Genomic DNA, 14,519 nt, shown 5'->3' with positions numbered 1-14,519 from the left:
CTCCGGAGTTTTTACGACGCCGGATTAACGAGCTACTTTAATTTACTGTTTTTTTTTCACAGACCGAGATATCGACGTATAAATATTCCAGCACGCACCTATGACGCACTCGTCACGAATCGCGATGGTGTAACGACCCTGTACACCCACGTAAACATACACGAACACAAACTTCGACAAACACACAACGCTATCGCAAGCTTTACGCCCAACCGAGGAATCGCGTCCCCGTAAAACCTGTCAGCCAGCAAGATCAGATTTTAACGACAGTTGGGGTGCTGGCGTGGCACTATCTCTGGCAACGCGTTTTTGTTTACATCGTGCCCGATACGTCACCGGCCGAAAATATTAATTAACAACCCTGTTGACCCATCCCGGAATTATTTCGACGGTTTTGCCGGTTTTTCGGACACCGCGACTCGTATCGAACGCGCACTCTCTCTTTCTGTGTACCTACAGTCTGCTAAAAAAAGTCTCCGTACTGCCAAACCAGCCACCTAAAAAATTCCATAAAATCAAAGTACTCGAAGAAAGTATTCTATAAAATAAAAATTGAAAAGATAAAATATACAAGGATTTGTCACCTAACTCGACCATCTAAAATATCTCGATTGTTTCTTATGATAGAAGAAAATTCTAAAGGAAAACATTAGTTGGTTCAGAGGGACAAATATTATGATAGACACACAAAATTATTCAAGGTTACATTTTATAAGACTTCAAGGTCATCGAACTTTTCTTTAAATGGAATGACATATTTTTATTATCGCTATATCATACGACCTTGAGTATGAAAACTTTATAAAAGTAGGGTACTTGATGTAAATAGTGAAATAACGATGACATGATCCCCCTAGGGTTTCAAAACATGTTCTTGAATCTTGACTAATGACTGTAAACACGCTTACAATAAATTGTAAACACTGATACAAATTCTTCTCCTTTCGGTGACTCTAATCAGTACGTTTAAGAAATTCATCGGGATTTATTCGATTGTGAAAGAGAACGTTACTTCTCTGAAACGATGATGTACAGTGATGCAGAAAAGATAGAAATGATTTTAGTTTATGGATGAGGCTAAAAATAACTTAGTACAAGCATCTCAACTGTACGCAGAAAGATACCCTGAGAGAAATCATCCTTCTCGAAAAAGTTTTGACCGCACAAATCAATTGTTTTGTAAAACAGGGAGTATTACTCCCTGAAAGAAACTTTTGTATTGGCTACAGTCAATATTGATCCGACTACAAGTTGTCGAAAAATTGGACGTTCTTTAGGCATTTCCAAAGCAAGGATGAGCCAAATATTGCAATGTCATAAATTTCATTCATACCATATTTCCTTACATCAGGAGCTTCATAGCAACGACTTTGAGAATCGTGCAGCTTTTTGTACATGGGCATGACAGCAAATACAAAGATATGAACATTTCTTTTATGACTTTCTCTTTACTGACGAATATACTTTTTCTAACCATGGACAACTGAATACACATAATATGCATTATTGGTGCACTGAAAATCCGAAATGACTTCGACAAGTTGTACACCAGCGTCCATGGAGTGTAAATGTATGATGTGGAATCTCTGGTGATAACATATGAATTTTTCGTACTCAAGGTCACGTGAAGGTCATAACATTACACGTTGTTGAATTCGTCTTGACCTCGGCTATCATATAACGATAATAAAAATATATCATTCCATTTAAAAAAATTTCGATGACCTAGAAATCTCAAAAAATATAACCTTCAACAAACTTTTTTGTGTCTATCATAATATTTGCCTCTCTAAACCAACTAATTTTTGCCTCTGAAATTTTCTGCTATCATGAAAACAAGCGAGATATTTTAGATTGCTGAGTTAGGTGTTTCGTTCGAGCAACGGCGTAAAAATCCATTTAGTCCACTTTTGGAGAAGTTGTAGGGAGACTTTTCGGATCGGCTGTGTCTCTCTCATTGATCAGCAAAAATTTCAGCTAAAACCGACAAATTATCGGAATAAGAGTACATACACAGTATAGTATAGAGGGTGAACGTTTGCGGGGGTGGTTTCGGGGCTGAAACGGGGGACGTGGGTCGGCAGGACTTTGAAAAATCAGCGCAGCCGGTGTGAGGCAGGATTTTTGCCGTGCAGCGATTTTTCAGACGGTGAAATTTCGCAACTCGGGGTCGCGCGCGCGCACGGTGCAGCTTGTTCTCGTGCGGCCAACGCTCGCGTGTAAAAGAGTTCCTCCGGCTAGTAAACACGCATGATTACGATAAATCTCAATGGAAAGCCAATTACGCGGTCGCCGGGCGAAGTTACCGGGCGAGCGTTAATGGGTTCAAGTGAATGGTACTGTAAATTGTAGTATCTCCGGGTGCGGTTTCAGGTTTGTCCGACGGTAAATCGTACGCGCCGCTGGTATATTTAGTGCGTGGCTCCTCGTAAATCCGCGAGGGTGCCGCTCGGGAAGAAAAAAAGGAAAAGAAAGAAACTCTCTCGAAGGGGAAGAAGAAAGAGAAAGAAAGAGATAGAGAGAGAGGGAGGGAGAGAGAGACGGGAAGAGTGAACGCGTTCGATGTCGCGAACCGTGGGGCCCTCGTAAAAATCGCTCTCTCGAGCACCGACGACGGAATTTGTTGCAAAACGCGCGATTCCCGCGGCCGTTCGCCCGCTCGCAGGATAAATAACGCCGAGCGGGTACGCGCTTTTTCGCGCGAGTATTTATCGCGTTAACGAGCGCCCGAGCATATGTCCCCTGTCAGTTTTTTAATACGCTTTAAACGGGCCTGGACGCGCGACAAACTCTCGGCAGACAGGTCCCTCAAAGAACCTTCATCTCTCTCTCTCTCTCGCACTCTGATTCTCACGAGAGAGAGAGAGAGAGAGAGAGATTCTCTTTTCTTCCTTCTCTTCAGAGCGCAGACTATACTCCCCGTCTCTCTGCTACTCTTTACACGAGCAGGACCATTCTGGAACGTTTCCCCGCGAGACCTTACCTACCCCAGCCGTCTGCGATTCGACGAAATAAAACGCGACGGGCGCCGACGAAAATATTCGCGATAGACGCGGGAACTTTGACGGAACTGTTTTCGACTCTAATCGATTTTGTACGCGGCGAAAATTCGAGCGACGAACGGTACACCCTCGATCATAAGTCACCGGGCACTTGAATTCATGCCAAAAATTGCTAGTATTGAAACATTCGTTTTCGAAACATTGAAAAATCGCACAACAATCCACCAGGTCTCGTTTTAAAGCGTGAAACTTCTACTTTCAGAATCTCTCCTCGATTTCTTTTTTAAGGTATTCGTGCATCGTGCAACGAGCGATAGGAGGAGCATATGTCTGAGTTAAGTCTGTGTCTTCGTCGAATATGTGGGAAATTCAAACATCTCTACCGGGATGAGAACATTTTTTTAATGCTTGAGTCCTCCATAGATTTGAAGGCTGAAACTTCTCCTTTAAAGTGACCTCTCAAAAGTTGCATTGCCAATTTTCTTAGCCGTTCTATGAAATTTTTAAAAATGTATCCGAGATTCGCCACGTGGAAGTTCCGCGTTCAAACCACGTCCATAAATCACTGGACGCTTAATAATACTGTTAAATCGTTACTGATTATAATATGTGCTATATACGACGCAATGTCAAGAGAATATCGTCAATATCTTTTTGAATAATTAAAATATTATTAAACAAAATAAAATTAAACCAGCCTGGTAATCGTGACCATCGCAAGATTATTTCGTTCGCCGCTTACTATTCAAAGTTCGATAAATCGGCTTAAAAAAATCGTACAGTCACGTTTGCAACCTGATTGTAAAGGAGAAACTTCAATCTTCAAATCTATGGTGGACTCAGGCACGAATAAAATTCTCCCATCCTCGTATGTACATCTGCACATACCGTTCTTTGTTCCTTTGCTGCTTGTCGCTCTATAATCTTGTAGAAAATTCGTAACAGCGTTCCAATAAATTTCCAACGATATTGAAATGAACAGAAAAGTAAATTGTTGATAGGCATAGCGTTGAGACGAGAGGAGACGATTTTGAGTAGCCAGAGACGAGAGGAGACGCAGGAAGAGGGGATATCCCCTGGCTCGAGACACAGGCCGACGTGTCCACGACGTTTCTTTGGAAAAATAATGTTATGCCGACGTCGTCCTATTTATAGCACGGTTAACTAACCGCGACGAGACGTACGAATGCTGTTGGTAGACGTGTCGTTTGCGGCACTCGCGTGTTCGCAGCCCAGAGCCAGAGAGAGAGAGAGAGAGAGAGAGAGAGAGAGACAGAAAGAGGCAGTCACCGTCCGCACAGAATCAGAAACGCCCGGGACGACGCTAAACGATTTTACGTGGGTTCTTTCCGTAATTGCGTTTTTCTCGCCTAATGAACACGTCGCTGGGATAGTAGACATTCCTGGAGACGCTCTCTCGCGAGCTTACAGACACGTACCAAGCGATTATGCGAGTCTCCGTTCACGATTCTGTGCTCCGAAACTGCTGGTTTCTACTGAGATTCTGTTTTCTGCTGTTCGGGTACAAACAAGTAGAATTACGCCCGAACTAGTATTAATTACTCAGCATTTGATACGAGCCTCTAAGGAACCAGTAATTTAATGATAAATTTGACAACCTTGGTCGGAACTGAGTTTACGGCTTACAGTCACTTGGTGCCACTAACAACATTATACATACTTGATCCTAATTGTTCTATCTAAATCGTACCTTTAATTCGCCCGTACCACTCCTGTACGTAAGTTTTCGTTAGTAAGTAGGTTTATAATTCACAAATAGGCTACATAACAATTGCTATTTGATTATACGTAATACTAGTATCGCTCAAGAATCATTTATAAAATTGTAAGACAACGTACAAATCGTTCATCGTTCTTTATGTCACAAATGAGTCAACAACAAATATTTTTCTCTGTCAAGGTACACGTACATTGATTCAGCCTAACTGAGTTTAAACGAGACTATTTTCCCTATATATTATGTAGTGTGTGCCCTCTCTTGTATTGGGTTGTTCGGAAAGTAATTTCGTTTTTTGGAAGACGATTTTCTTATAGTGTATCAATATTTTATTTAATTATATATTCTCCATTTTGGTGCAATACCAAAGTACCCAATTACCAAATTTTGTCTTTATCAGCTTCAACTGGCCTTCCAGAACGTGGTGCATCTTCAACATCAAAATTGCCGAAACGAAATTTTGCGAACCAGCTTTAGCACCGGCGTTCTATCAATTAATCTTCTCCGTGCACATCGAATAATTTTTTTCTTGCTGGAACAGCATTTTCACCTTTTCGATAGTAAAAAATTAAAATATGCCGAAAATGCTGCTTTCGACTTTCCATATTCGATAGGCTACCAAACAAAAACTATCGCGCGGAATCAAACAAACTTTTTCACAAACAAACCTTGCTATATCAGCTGTTAAAATATATAATGACAATGCGGCTTAAGCGTGAAGATGGCTGCGAAAGAAATACAATTATCTCCTCCGTTGAGAAAAAACGAAATTACTTTCCGAACAACCCGATAGAACTAACAGTATTTCCGAACGAGCGTTCACGAAGAAGAAGCGCGCACATTTTGCGCTGCGCAATCCTCTGCCTGGATCGTAGCGGTGAATTGACGTTGCATGATCGATTTGTTGCAGATGCGCGGAGGGCTTCACGGGTCAGCGGTGCGAGACGAAGGACGTCATCAGCACCGGAAGTGTGTACAACAGGCGTAGGGCGCCGTTTTCCTGCAAGCTGGGACTGTCGACCTCGTACTACTGCTAGCGATAATCGCGCGGGGCCCTTCCACCTCGAGCGGAACGGATCCGCGACCGCTCGGGGTGCGCTCGATCAGGGAATCGATAAGGATCGAGAGGACAGAGATAGAGAGAGATAGAGAGAGAGAGAGAGAGCAAAAATTCTCGATCTACAATATCCCACGAGAAACAGAGTCGTGAGAGAGTAAGAATGAAAGAGAGAGAGACAGAGAGAGAGAGAGAGAGAGAGAGAGGGAATGAAAGAAAGAGAGAAAGTAAGAAGGAAAGATAGGGCCAACGCGCGCGACCAAGAAAAAACGAACGAACGATCAGTAGGAGGAGCGAGATCTTATCGATCGGGATCGAACACAGGAAACCGCGTCGACGAAACACTTCTTTCGAACGGGAAAGAAAGAGATACAAAATGAAACAAAACGAAACGGAATCGTCGCGCAGACATTTCCGGGGGACACCGTTGTTCGCGTCGGGCATTAACACGAGTCCTAGGACCTCTGAATCTGTTTCGGTAACGGGCATTCGTACCTTCCTCCGTCTACCCTCGTCCTCGACGACTTCGATTATTCACTTCTTCTTCTTCTTCTTCTTCTATTTCTCTGAGATTCTCCGTCGCATTTCTCTTCACCGAAAGATCTTTGACTCGCGAAGAGAGAAAGAGAGAGAGAGAGAGAGAGAGAGAGAAAGAGGTTAAGGAGTAAAAGAGAGTCGCTCGAGAAAAAGAGAGAGAGAAAGAGAGTGGCGCAAGAAGAAGAGTTACGGATCCTCGCCACTTCCGATCCACTTCAGTTTCATACCGCGAGCCGTTCGAGTGACGGCTCATGAGATTCGGAAGTGGTGCTTGACCCCGAAAGAGATCGCGTTCTCGCGTTCTCGCCGTGGTTAGAGAGAGAGAAAAAAAAGAAAGAACGAAAGAAAGGCGAAAATTCAGAGAGGAAGTATGAGGCAGAAGGGCGATCATCCGAAGGTCGCCGGTTCTCGGAGTCTCCGCAGGAGAGAACAATACCAAAGAGCCCAGGGTCTCTCGATGGGCTGCGTCGCAAACCTAACCGGTGCGGGAAAACTGCTACGTAAAACTCGCTCGCGGATTCAGCGGTTTTCGCGCGCGTTCGTTTCCCGGGCGATCGGGGAAAAACGAGACGATCCCTCGAAGCGGCCGTTAGAAATAGTCGCGAGCATTTCGACAATGAGTATCGAGAGATCTCTTGAGAGTAAGAAAATCTCTCGATAGCCGCCGCCGCCGTCATCGCGCCTCTTGGAAAGAGGAACTATGAGTAGAGAGAAGAGAGAAAGAGAGACAGAGAGAAGGGAACATACTCTCGTTGTTCGCGGGCAGAGGCTGAAATCTTTTGTCGCTCGTCGCTCGGGGGAATGTGGGCCAGGTGGAGCGTAAAGTTTGCGAGAGGCGCGATCTATAGCCGAGGAAACACCGGGGCGAAAAGATGCTCTCGGCGACGACGACGACGACGACGACGATGACGATGACGACGAAGACGACGAAGACGACGAGTTCTACAAAACCGCGGTGGTGTTACTCGGCTCGAGAGCTCTGTCCGGCCTTCCGAAAATTGCTCGGTATTTTTACGCGCAGACAATTCGAGGACGTCTTCTCGTGCAGCACACACGCGCGCGCTCGATCTCGCCGAAATAAATACGCCGGGTATCTTTTTCGTCTACTCGACAAAGAGACGACGACGACGACGGCTTTTTCTCTATACGATCGACGCGAGAGGGATCTTTCGTCGACACACAACGCTCGATCGGCGAGCGGCTCGCCTTGGGAACGCCGGATCGATAGAGACCACTAGGCAAAAACACACACGCAACACGATTTTATGTATGATACGATTTAATGTAACTGGCGAATAGGATAGCTGAACGCAGAGACTTAAGATAGTTAATGGGAAAGTGTGAGCGAGTGAGCGCGCTAGAGAGAGAGAGAGAGAGAGAGAGAGAGAGAGAGAGAGAGAGAGAGAGAGAGAGAGAGGGAAAGAGAGACCGTGCAAAAATACCGCGACGATTAGGAAATGGCACGTCGCGAGAGAACGCTCCGAAAGAGGCGATCGGACGCTTTTAGACGCCGTATCTGCGGGCAAAACGGGAGAGCGTTTTCGCATTACCACGGGTTTAGAGATGATAGGCGAACGGTCGCCGATTGTGTTCTTGTCCCAGAAGATCGTCCTGTCTTAGATTAACACTGAATCTAGTGCGGCCAAACGACCCGGTTTTTATTTGAGAATTATTGAATATAAATGCCTTCGAATGAAATGGAACAATAAATTTCGAAATAAATTCAATGTTGGTACGGCTTCAAGGCAACGTTTAGGAATTGCTTTTACTGCTTGGAACATTTAACGTGTCCGCTATCAGCGTCACATACATACATGTGACAACCCTGATTTCATAGTTTACATACAGAAAATGTAATTACTAGACTGCGGATCTTGATGCAAATTTCCATTCTCGCAATTTTATAAAAATCTGATGGAAGGAAAAATACGTTTTGCTGACTGGCAGAGTTTCCGGTAAACATAAACGAAAAATATAAAAAAAAAATATTAGGTCGGTGCAGAAATCCTTGCACTTCAATACGAAATCGGGCACGAACTTTTCGCGTTGACCTAATTACTACCAATTTTCCTAGTACACAAATAGCAGACAAACAGCATATTCCCACACGCCTATATTACCTATCAATATTTTAGGCAAACAATTTTTTGGGACAGTAAAGACCTTAACCCCTTACCCTAAAATGTCGAGTCAGACTCGTGATGAAGATTCTGAACGTTATGTTATTAATTTCCTTTGGAGAAAACATAGACATCAAATAAATATAAACTATTTTTCTATAAAATTCTGAACGGTCACGAATTCCTAATCGTAATAATCATAAAATGAACCGTAGTGCAAGGGGTTAACACGTAATGCCAGTTTTCTGCCTTACCGTTTCAATTACCGACGCATAGCTAAAAGAATGACGACCAAGTTGAAAATAAGTACTGCAGGGCGAAAAATGGAGAAATGTGAAAACGCTCCTGTTTCGAAGCTTCGGTGACCCGTGTATCGAATTTGAACACGGGTTTTCCTCGTTCTTTTTTGTTTCGGTAAGCCAGACGTCGCGGTTCCGTCGTCTCGTCTTCCTGTCCAGAAGCCTCGAGCACACCTTCCGGCAGAAAGTGGAACGTAACGAAAGAAAGAAAGAAAGAAGATAGCTTATGCTCGGACGGGACGACCTAGGGAACCGGATCGATCTCTGTCGGAGTTTCTCGACGCGGCCGTGCGCGAACAAACCGCGAAAATCGGAAGGGATGGGGCATGTGGGATGCGCGCTGTGCTCCAGCAGTCTCGAGACCCTATTTATGTTTTCTATTATATCATATAATATAAGTTATATTATACCAGCCACATAATATAAATTATATTATATCATATAAGTATGTGTATAAACATTTTTAATTTATTTATTTAATTCATTAATTTTATTGATTTACGATTAAACGTCATCTCCATCTCGGCAACCGATCTTGTTTCTGTTTATTTCGTTTCCTTCTTTTACGTTCTCCCCTGATCCCGATCTGCATTCTTTTTCTTAGTTCAATTTCTTTTGGAACCGTTCCGAGGACTGGGCATGATTTTGTTCGCTGCGAGAACAGGTAGGTGTGCTCATTATTTTTGTTCTTTCGGTTCTTCTTTGTTCTTTTGTTTCTTCCGAAAAGAGACCTCGAGATGTCTTCTTGATCGGCAATCGAACCAGTAAATAAATATTCGTTCAGTTAAACAATTTAACTCTTCGAAATTGGTTTCGTGCGAAACAGATTGTGGTCTCGCGTAGAACTTTAGGAACAATCGGAATCGGTATGCAACACAGACGTTCTATTTTTTTAACGGGTTCTCGATGGTGAAATGTCCGCCTAATAGCCTCATGTTTCGAGCAAATGCAGCAAATCGCAAGGCTACGCTCACAGGGGAACAGGGTCAGCGACCGTGGTGCAACGATTCGTCGCGGAAGGTGCGTTCGAGGTACGAAGTTCGATTAAGAGGCACGGTTACGAGGATCGATGCAGTGCTTCCGGTTTTATGGAGTTGCGCCGGTTTTTACGAGCGGTCTGCTCGCGAATTACGCTGTCCTGGGCGCGAAAAGACACTTTTAAAGCGAATTATTCCGCTATCATTCTCGCGCCGTTTGGCCGGCTCGATCGATCCTTCAGGTTCTCTCAGTATCGTTTCTTTGACAATTTCGGTTCGAAAGCCCGAATCTCTATCGTCTGATTCCCGTCTGACAAAAAGAGAGACACAGAGGGAAAGAGAGAGAGAGAGAGAGAGAGAGAGAGAGAGAGAGAGAGAGAGTCGTTCTCTTTCTTTCTCTATTCGCCAAGAGGACGAACGATCCGTCTCGAAACGACTCGCCGGAATGCAATAAAAGACTCGAGCAGTACGGGCCGGAGAAACATCCAGTCTGGCTATGAAAATTTCTTATTGACTCGCTTTGAGGATTCTCTCGTCGCGACGCGGCACGACAAGATTCCACGCTACGCCAGATCATTTTTCCACCCGTTTTCACCTGCAGACCGGCACACAGTTTATGTCGCCGTTGCGTCGCGTCGCCGTCTTTCAGCTTGTCGCGAGATTTTCATCCCGGAACCGCTTAATCCTGCGTTAGGGTCGCGGAGAAACTCTCTCACTGTCGTATCCGCGAGACTGAAAGAGCGCTGGCCGTTCCGCTGCATTTTTCAACGATCTTCGTTTCCGTATTCCTACTTCTTGTCTACTGAAAGTTGCTCAACACGATAACTGCCGAATAATTAAGTAATTTAGAAAGATAACGTTGATCACATGGAATGTTTCTTGAACCTTTCGGCATCCTTCAAACTTCATAAAAATTTATTCTCTCGAATACATTGTAGTAAAAATTGATTTCTACACCCGTTCGAAAAATAGTTTCACACATGTATGACGTGACACTCGCGTCTAATAGTGTTCTGAATACAGTGATTTCTCTATATACGTCGCGGAGCTATCCCCACTCCCGCGGGGGTATACCCCGTGAGGGGAGTATGTCTCCTGGACGATACAGGTCGCTGGCAAGACCCGTGTTGTTGACATATATCGAGAATTCACTCTATCTATAATCTACAACAGTGTCTAGCATCAAACGCAGGAAAAGATAGCGGCGGGACAATACTAATTTAATAATGAAACACCTTTGTTTCTAATCATTCTTTTGTGAAACATTTACCAACAAGTTCGTCGCACTTTCCTGATTAAAATGAGTCCAAACACGCGGCAATTTGGATCTCATTTACTCGTTTAGTAAATGAGTCAGTAGAACCTCCATTATCCGAACTAGTCTCTGAACTTTCTCAGACTAAATCATTACAGATTTGCATAATAGATTCTGCTGAATATGTATCGCTTTATATCGAAGTGTTCAAGTACACGTAGAACACGTATTTCGATAAAGAATTCGGATACCTTCGGTTCGGATAATGGAGGTTCTGTTAAAGCGTGGCTTAAACAAGTATACGTGAACCAAATGGTACCGTACATGGTATCATTGTAATCAGAAAAATGTCACAAATATATTGCTAAGGGTTTCATAAAGAAAACAAGTTCTTCCATTGAATTAATATCGTCTCACGTATCGAGACATTACTGTACGCTGTACGTAATAGTGAAAAAATGTTTAGCTTCGTGACCCTGATACACTATTCGGTAGAAAGTTTAGTCAGTTTCGGTTTTCGGTACAGAATCATTGTCAAAGGATTGTCCTGGCAGAGCGCGGCAGCGTGGTCGATCGTGCAACCTGTTACTCGCCGGGAAATTCGTTTAAAAGTGCGATAATTCATGGATAAGTCGGCCGGGCCCGGGCCAACGAACGATAAATTAATGTACAACGTCGGTCTGGCAGCCGCTCGAAAATAGAAACGATTTACTGGGTTACCCCTCGTGAAATATAATCGCGGCGGAGTTTAAATTTAATGCGAACCCGGTCGAAAGAAGCTTTCAACGCGGCGGGCCGATCGCGTCGATTTTTCCCGCTCGTTTCCGAACAATGGGAACGTCGCGGGGAAATTACGCGGCCCGAAAAAAATATATTCTAAAAGGGTGGCGGCGGTGGTTGGGTTCTCCTCTTGCCCGGGAATTTTCCCCGGCGAGAATCAACCCTGTAGTAAATCGGCCACGGTTAGCTTTTATTTTCGCGCGCGATTTTTATCGCCCGCTTTATTTCGGGCAGACCTTATTTCGCTCGCGTTTCCTCGACGACGTCGACGTCGCCGTCGCCGTCGACGACGGGCTCCGAGGACGGACGGTATTCGCGATGCCGATTTTCATGAGAAACGCGCGCGCCGGAATAAAACGTACGAACACCGACGCTGTACAACGGGGCTGTATTAAGCCTGTCCCATGCATGCGCAGAAAGAGAAATTGCTCCTTACGAGACCGCTGCCCTACGGAGGAAATTCATTCGCTCCTACAGGCCCTACGTTATTTCCACCCCCGTTCGCGAACACTTTTTTTTTCCGCGAACAAAGCCGCCGTCACGCGAATACGCGATACGAATTGCGACGCGACCCCCGCGAATCTCGCACGCTATAAATATTCGGCTAATGAAACGCGAAATTGTCACCCCCGGAAATTATTTATTCTTGATCCTCGCATTTCCCAGCCGTTTCGACGAGCAAAACAAAAAATTATCAGGCAGAGGCACAGAGTCCACAGAGAATTGTTCGTATGAGAAATTATTCATCGTAATTAGTAGACTGGGAATTTTATGCATTTACGACAAAATTGTACAGGAGAAACACAAAACATTAAAAAGAGTTTAACGATACTGGTGCACTGTTTTCAACTGATTGAAATTATTGAGAAAATATATCATTCTTTCTTGATTTTATCTTTATTTTTGATATTAATGTTTATTTTGCATAAAAACCCGCAGTCTAGTAATTAGCCTGATGGTGTCGAACATTAACAGCGTCATTTACATATTTTATGCGATGATACGTTGCTTTTGAGAAAATGACTGTGGAGAATGCTGCTGGAACAAATATCGGTAACGGATGCGTTAATCTTGGTAAAGTTTGAAGAGAAGTTAAATTGTTTGCCGATAGTAAACACTGTGCTTCCAGCAAAACGACGTGTGATACTAAATGTCCGACAAAGTACACAAGACACAGAGCAAGCTGAAGAAAAATCTCTCTCGTGGTTGACTTTATCGAATTTACTCTTCCCAATCTGTCGGGAATTTTCCGGAGATCAGTTCTTCGAGATCGAACAACCTTCTGCGACAGAATTTTGTTGCCTGTTCACAAACTTGAGCTGCAGTAAGTATTTAGACGTTGCTGGAGTTATGTTTTCTATCAGGATTATTGGAAGAATCGTGTTTTACGGTTATTTTAGAAGCGGTTTCTCAAACGTTTCTCACGTTCAATTTTTAACCACCAGTCATTTATCATACCTCTAAAAAAATTGCTGTAAAAATTACCAATTTCAGATATGTTAACGTTTATGCTTTTCTATCAGGAGGATTTCTATTCGCTCAACTTTAAGTACTGTAGTATTTTCTTTAAGTCATAATTTTACACTGACTGCTGTACTTTTTTTAAATTTATAATTGTACAATGACTGCTCTATTTTCTTTAATTATACCTCCTGTGTTTTCACCATTTTACCAAGGAGGAGACCTTGTGTAAATGGCCTGTTTTTCAAGAATTTTCTTTGAAAAATGTAATGCGTAGATTGATTTAAAATTTGAGGTATCATTTACTAACGTTATAATGTAAACAAAAATATTTTTTATAAATTTTAATCGTTAATATCAATGGTACAGTGGCGGCTTGAAAATGGCATCGTGGAAATGCGCCGTGCAGCGTACAATGCACAAAAATGATCTCAAACAAGAAAATCAAAATGGAATCGTTAGTTTCATGACATTCTTATTTTATTAAAATTCACAAAATTAATAACAACGTTTTAAATAAAAAATGAGAAAATCGGAGCTCGTCATGTTGTGGCCATTTTTTATAGAATATGTATACCAAATTTCGTAAAGATCGAGTAAACATATCTGATCACTTTCTAACTTTTTTATCGTATTCCTGAGGATATTTCCTATGGATTTAAACAAAAAAAAAAAATGCTCAAAAATTTCATTTTACACAAGGTTCCCCCATAATTCATCATTTTACAGTGACTGCTCTATTTTCTTTAACTTATAACTGTACAATGATAGCTATATTTTCTTTAATTTTTAATTGTACAGTACCTCCTTTGTGTTCATCATTTCATTAAAGGAATTCGTCGGAATATCCACAGATTATACATTTTGGCAAAAGATGCAAGTGTCAATGAAAACTGCACGCCCGAGCCACAGTACTTTCGACGGAAAACTTGAGGAACAGGCCAATGGAAACAGTTCTAACTTCCTCAAAACGAACGGAACGGACCAAAGGAACGTTTCCGACGTCTCATTCCCAGGGAATCCAATTCGCGAGAAGGTCCGACCGCGGACCAGAGCTCGATAAAACCGGCACGGCGCCGGTGATTAATCGCGGAGTTAATTATCGAGAAGAGATCCATCAAAATAATGAACCTGTAAACTCGGGAGAAGGCAAAACGACGCAATCGTGGAAAATGGAGGGATGCTCGTTAATTATCCTCCCGAGATCGCTGCTTATCCGAACGCTATACCTCTCGGTGATACCGTAAAGAGACGGACGCGCTTTTCCGCTCGCCATCCTAATCATTTCATTGA

At 43.1% G+C, this 14,519-nt stretch overlaps 1 protein-coding gene across 1 annotated transcript in view; it reads left to right on the top strand.

The window, feature by feature from the left end:
* Vn (membrane-bound neuregulin protein vein) overlaps nt 1–8,022 on the top strand; it is a 403,465-nt gene extending 395,443 nt beyond the window's left edge. The window contains exon 5 of the mRNA XM_076805822.1: nt 5,651–8,022. Within this exon, the coding sequence (XP_076661937.1) occupies nt 5,651–5,777 (127 nt within the window). The 3' untranslated portion in view covers nt 5,778–8,022. The remainder of the gene's footprint in view (nt 1–5,650) is intronic.
* Nucleotides 8,023–14,519: the final 6,497 nt, after the last annotated feature.

This window comes from Halictus rubicundus, chromosome 2, assembly GCF_050948215.1.
Source record: "Halictus rubicundus isolate RS-2024b chromosome 2, iyHalRubi1_principal, whole genome shotgun sequence".
Classification (NCBI taxonomy): Eukaryota; Metazoa; Arthropoda; class Insecta; order Hymenoptera; family Halictidae; genus Halictus; species Halictus rubicundus.
Note: the sequence above shows the minus strand (reverse complement) of the source record. Positions and strands in the feature narration are given on the sequence as shown.